Source organism: Theropithecus gelada, chromosome 6 (genome assembly GCF_003255815.1).
Source record: "Theropithecus gelada isolate Dixy chromosome 6, Tgel_1.0, whole genome shotgun sequence".
In the NCBI taxonomy this organism is placed as follows: domain Eukaryota; kingdom Metazoa; phylum Chordata; class Mammalia; order Primates; family Cercopithecidae; genus Theropithecus; species Theropithecus gelada.
The window spans coordinates 144,456,770-144,462,769 of NC_037673.1; the positions used below are offsets into that span (position 1 = coordinate 144,456,770).

The 6,000-nt window shown below is 35.5% G+C and overlaps 1 protein-coding gene across 2 annotated transcripts in view; it reads left to right on the forward strand.

The window, feature by feature from the left end:
• The window catches only part of SPINK5 (serine peptidase inhibitor, Kazal type 5), a 75,124-nt gene that overhangs the window by 23,825 nt on the left and 45,299 nt on the right, over positions 1 to 6,000 (forward strand). For both annotated transcript variants that reach the window (XM_025387904.1, XM_025387905.1), the window contains exons 6-8: positions 925 to 988; positions 1,877 to 2,004; positions 3,471 to 3,534. In XM_025387904.1, the coding sequence (XP_025243689.1) occupies positions 925 to 988; positions 1,877 to 2,004; positions 3,471 to 3,534 (256 nt within the window). The remainder of the gene's footprint in view (positions 1 to 924; positions 989 to 1,876; positions 2,005 to 3,470; positions 3,535 to 6,000) is intronic.

Genomic DNA, 6,000 nt, shown 5'->3' on the forward strand with positions numbered 1-6,000 from the left:
GATTTTTATCAGATACATATTGTGTAGCACAAGTATGAGCATGCTATATATTTAATTCTTACCATGTCTTTATGTGGGGAATCCCGTTATGAGTCTTTAAATCTCTGGTCCAGGTCTAAGTTTCTCTCCCCTAATTTCTGGTATATTTCTTTGTACTATGCGATGAAATCATACTTCTCCTTGTGTTGTTTTCCTCGCAGCTCTGGCTGCTAGGAGGCTCTACAATCAAATTGAAAATTTGATTTTTATAGTGCTCTCTCAGCTGATATCCTTTGAAATACCTTTTTTTTATCATTTGAAAATATTTAGTTTTTTCTTTATGTTGCTTTTACTAAATTTTTATTGTTTTACAGATATTATCATTGTCATCTGCTTTAACTTTTGACAAATTAGAAAATATCTCTTACATTTGCGGTTCTGTGTTTTCGGATATACTTTAAAGGTCTACTAGACTGAATAAAATTAATTATCAAGACTTTATGTACTTTCTATGAAAAATAAAATACTAGTCTTCATAACCCAAATAAAGAGTAGTATAATGGGATGTTAGATAATACAAATTTGACTTTGTTTATTTAAAACAACAAAGTTCCTTGGGGACTGAGGGGTATCTATTATGCAGTTACAGGCTTTACTTTTCCCCATCTTCTGATGTGGATCCCTCCTCTAAATAAAGGTTAAAAGAAGATTTCTGTAAATAATACTTACAAGTCTGAATCTTTACCATCTCTTCCATGTTAACTACATTTCTTTGACTTTACGTTATAAACAGTGGTTTTTATTAGAAAAAGTAATGAAATAATACTATGTGGCAGCTGTTTTCAGGAGCAAAGGATAATGACAATGCAATGTAGACCGGTTAGGTTTGAATGGTGGGAAGTTCTGTGATATTAAACTGCTGTGTCTACTAACTTTTGATTCTAGGAAAACCGGGTCCCAAATTGGTGTAAAGAGTGAAGGGGAATGTAAGAGCAGTAATCCAGAGCAGGTGAGGTCAAATGTCAGTCTGATGGGAAATCCTGGGAGGCTAACTTCAAATAGGAAGTAGGTGCTCTCCTCTTCCTTCTTAGGTGGGAGCCTTGGAAGGAAGTAATTCTTGCTTTATGTGAAATGGAATATCCGGTACTGCCCACTAATATGAAAAAGCTAATTATAGTCTCTGAAACTGGATCAGATTACTTTGGTGGTTAGACCTTTCAATCTATTTCTGCTTTCTATTAAAGAGAAGAAGAAGAAATAAAAGGGAAACTACATACGCAGTACATTTCAGTCATTTAGCCTGAGTTAAAACCCTAGCAGTGTCACTTGCTGTTTGGAGAACTTGGACAAATTACTTAACGTAAAATGAGATTTGAACTAAATAGATTTTTTTTCTGTGATACAATTTTGTGAGCCTGTGATGGTAGGGGAAGGGGAAGGAAGAAAGGATCTCATACATGTCACACTTGTCTTTTTCCAGGTGAATGATTTTCCTAATTTTCAAGGTCTGATGCCCTTTTTATAAGCTTCCAGAGCACCTGAGGTTACTTCCACCAAGTCATTTAGCATCATGCTACTTTAAATGTCTCTTTTTATCATCTAGGAGATTGGGAGCAAGTTAATGGCAAGGACTGTGCTCTGTCTGAGTTCTGGCACACAGTGGGTTAGCTGTTTACTAAATAAATGAATAAGCAAGTAAAAAAGTTTTTTATTTAACCACATGAATTATAGAGTACTTACTGAGCTACATCTACACATGAGCTACATCTACACAACTGGTACTGCTCTAAGTGGCCCACAGCAATGTCAGCGGGACTGAGTTCTATAATAGTTCTGAAAACAGTGATATCAGCATTACAATCTTGGTAACTTTCCAGTTCTTTTCCCTGTTCTTCAGGATGTATGCAGTGCTTTTCGGCCCTTTGTTAAAGATGGAAGACTTGGATGCACAAGGGAAAATGATCCTGTTCTTGGTCCTGATGGGAAGACACATGGCAATAAGTGTGCGATGTGTGCTGAGCTATTGTAAGTAGCATCTTCCCCTGGTGGACTTGATGATGATGCTCTTGGTTGCTGCCCTGAGAATCGCTCTGCAGGGAGATAAAATCCTTTTCATGAAGCATGCAATTCTTTGTCTTTACAATGTAAAATAGCCTTTCTCACAGAATGGCTTCTTTTCTTTTTCTTCATATCATTGATTGAAGTTTCTTAAAAGGAGAGAATAAGGTGGCATGTTAGTTATTAAATTCAAGACTCTTACTTCTTTTAAATTACAGTAATTTGAAAATGCGTAGTGTTTTATAAGGCATAATATTTTAAAATTTAGAAAGCACTTTCTTACGGAATGATCTAGGTCAGTCGTTTGACATCCATTGCTTCATTTGGGCATATGTAGAGACCCTTCCTGAGTAATGTGAGGCTAATTAAAATAATAATAGTAATAATGCCATGTGTTTGAATCTATTTATTAGTTTAAAAGGTGGAACACAGATCATTATGAAAGGAAGGACTATTGGGTTAATCTTTATCTGAGTGCCTGGCAGTGCTTGGACATTGAAGAGGCAGATGTGGATAAGATCTAATTAGTCTTTCATATTCTGGCTGTTAAACAATGTTTAGATTATCTAATTCATGTGCCAGCAGGCCTTAAATTGCCATATTTACATCACTAGAACTTTAAAATCAGGACAGAGATTTAACTGATTAATAAACGTCACACCTGCCTTTGAAAATTACAGTTAGTCCTTGTAGAATTCAAGGACATGTCCATTCAGGTTTACGAAACGGTGATGATAACTGGTTTCCGGACAGGAAATCAGCCTGATTTCCACTTTCTTATCTAGGAGACATGTTCTCTCAGTGTTCAAATCTGTTTCTTCCTCTGGGGAACTGAGATAGCCACACCTATCTCCAGGATGAGATGCTAATCAAATGATAGACGTGAAAGGGCTTAAAGCTCAATTCAAATGTAGCTTTCATTAACAACTTAATATTTTTACATGAAAGCAAACAAATACTTTACAAGGTATACAACGTTATACTTAAGGGTGTGGATGGCAATGCCTCAAACGCTCAGTTTGGTTTCACCCTTGTCACAGCATTATTTTAAAGCTCTTGGTTCTGCCTGTTAAAGGGAATTTTCCTGACAATCTTCTGTTTGTCAATCAAGGTGTCACACCCATTCAGTTTTACAGAACAAAGCTTCGAATTGACTGTCAGTGAATCAGTTTCACACCCTTTCTTACTATAGGCAAGAAAGCTAATTTACAGAAAGCAAGTTTCCCAGATCCACTATTGCTGTCTTTCTTTCTTTCCTTATCTTTAGCAATTTCTCTGGCTCAGGCAGTGAAGACAGGGAAATGCTTGTCTCTTGTAAGTGGATCATTTTCAGCAAGTCGTAGCAGAGGATATGAAAGTGTTTAGCACAGGACTGAGGATACTGAAAATATAATTGAGTCATAAACTGACCAACTGTTTACTTTTCTTAACAGTTTAAAAGAAACTGAAAATGCCAAGCAACAGGGTGAAACTAGAATTCGACGAAATGCTGAAAAGGTAAAATGACTCACCAACACAATTTGGTTCTTGTGGCCATAAATATTAACAAATTTATGCCTAAACCTTTAAGTAATGAAATAAAGTCATTGTCTTTTATTATTATATATTTTTCTTAATATCAAAATTCCCCAAATTGACTGTTCCTAGAATATTAATCATTAGATTCAGATTGAAAACAGCATTTCCTACCTAAGGCCCAAAATGTGCAATTTCCACCCGTGTTTCTCCATTCCTCCAGCCCCCAAAAGAAGGTATAAGATAGAAAATTTATACAAACCAAACTCTGCTTAATTTCTAGCAGCCTTCTTTTTGGTTTAGTGTAAACCCATTTTACTCTGAATAAATTGTTTAAAAGTGGCAATATAATATAAATTAAACAGGAATAATTTTAAAATTGTGACAGAGTCTTTTAAACACTATATCCACTAGTGCATTTTATGTGTAATTAAATTGACACAAGTTGAAGTTATTAACTTTTCCATTGTGATTATTCTGTTCAGAAAAACCTGCACTTACAAAGGTCTTGGTTCTGCTAAAAAAAAAAAAAAAAAAGAAGACAAATTTTTAGATTGTGTTTTAAACAATATCCTTAAAATTATTTTTTTGAAATTACTTCATAATTTAATTATTCAATCTAGTATAAAATGTTTTGAATAAGCACTTTAGGTAATATAGCCTGGATTTCTTAAATCACCTACTTTCAATGAGAGGGATAGCAGTTTCTTTGCTAAATGGCTAACCTCTTGTTGAGAAGTCAGAACACTTGAGTTTTAACCTTGGTTTTGTCATGCTGTGGGTGTGGGAGACTAAATAAATAATTATCCTGGGCCTTAATTTCCTTGTCAGCAAAATAAAGAGGTTGGATAAATGACCTGAATTTTACCTTCCTGTTGGACTGTGATTCTAAATCCTGCACACTTTTGTGCTAATACAAGTGCACTCCTTTTTGAAGATTGTAGGGCTTATGTTTTCCTAAAGGAAGAAACAAGACCACCTTTTGGTAGTCAAGAACTAGCCCTTCAGTTCGTAATGCTTATTTAATGAAGCAAAGCTCTCACCCTAAATAGGGTGTTAAAGGTTTACATTTAGGAAAACTAGGTATTCAGAACCATCTACAGTTTATGCAACACTTGCCAAGGATTGAATAGGAGTTCTTTTGTGGTGGTTGTTAAATTTCAGTCTAAAACTTTGGGTCATCCAGTGATAGTTAACATTTTATTGCTTCATAAACACAGAGAGTTATTTTGCTTTGTTTTTCATCAGGTCTCTCTGTGCTTCCCTCTTCCTCTCTGTGGCTAGGGTCATTGTTTTGTGGGGTCACTGGACACGATGGTGTGAATAGGACTGCTTTATTGTGATGGCTCAATATGTTCCCTATAATTAACTTGTCACTAGGTTGCATACACAGTGTTTCTTCAGAATCTCCTTGGATGAGTCACAACTTATAAACTGAAATTATCATTGTTTCTTTTATGAGAATCATTGAGCATTAATTTTGTATACCATGCTATGACTATCAGGTGACTGTCTTCTGCGTCTCTATTTCTAGATTGTTACAACCATGACACTTGGAGCACATCCATTGCTCCTCCAAAAATAAATACCTTCTTAATAGGAAGCAGTTAGGATTCTCTGTTAAAGCATCCCAATGGAAGTTGAATTATTTTTTTAAAAAAACCAAAGAATGCTAGATCTAGAAAAGATCCTACAGAGCATCTGTTCCAAAAACCTTATTGTAGAAGTAGTAACATTGTGTTTCCAAAGGAGAAGGGACTTGACTGTGGTCTCCCAGTTTGGTGAGAGGCACAGTAGCCCAGGTCGTTTGACTCCTAGCCATGCTCTTTATGCCCATGTTTTCTTGCCTGAAATGGAATGATGAAGGTCACATAGTTGAAAAGAAAGTTATAGACCAGGATTTTTTGTAGGTCATATTGTAGTACTATATCCCACCACAAAATGTTTAATGACATAGAGATCCCCAAGCCTAGAGTAGCTTAGTGTATCATTTTTTTTGTAAAGTTTAGCCCTCATCACATGGTAGAGTTTTCAAAACACAGAAAGTAGCCTGAAAGTATTGAACCAAAGCATCAGGAAATCTGAAAACAAATCTTTCTTGGATTTTTTTTTGGGAGGGTGGGAGAGTCACTCCTTTTTCAGCTCTTCTAAATCAGTATCAGTCTTGATGATCTATCCATCTAAGGTGAGTGTGAAAGGAAATTAGATGTACTCTCTCTCTGCAATGTCAGAAATGATCATGGATAAAGAAGGCAGAATACACAAAAATTATCCACAGATTCATAGAGAAAATCAACTAAAGTAAGTGTAACACTGTTGGATAGCATCTTGTTTCTTTATACTTACAAAGAAAGGTTGAATTATTCTTGACTTGAACCGTATTAAGTCACTTTTAGACATCTCATCTTCTCACAATTGTTTGTATTTGTGTGTGTGTGTGTGTGTGTG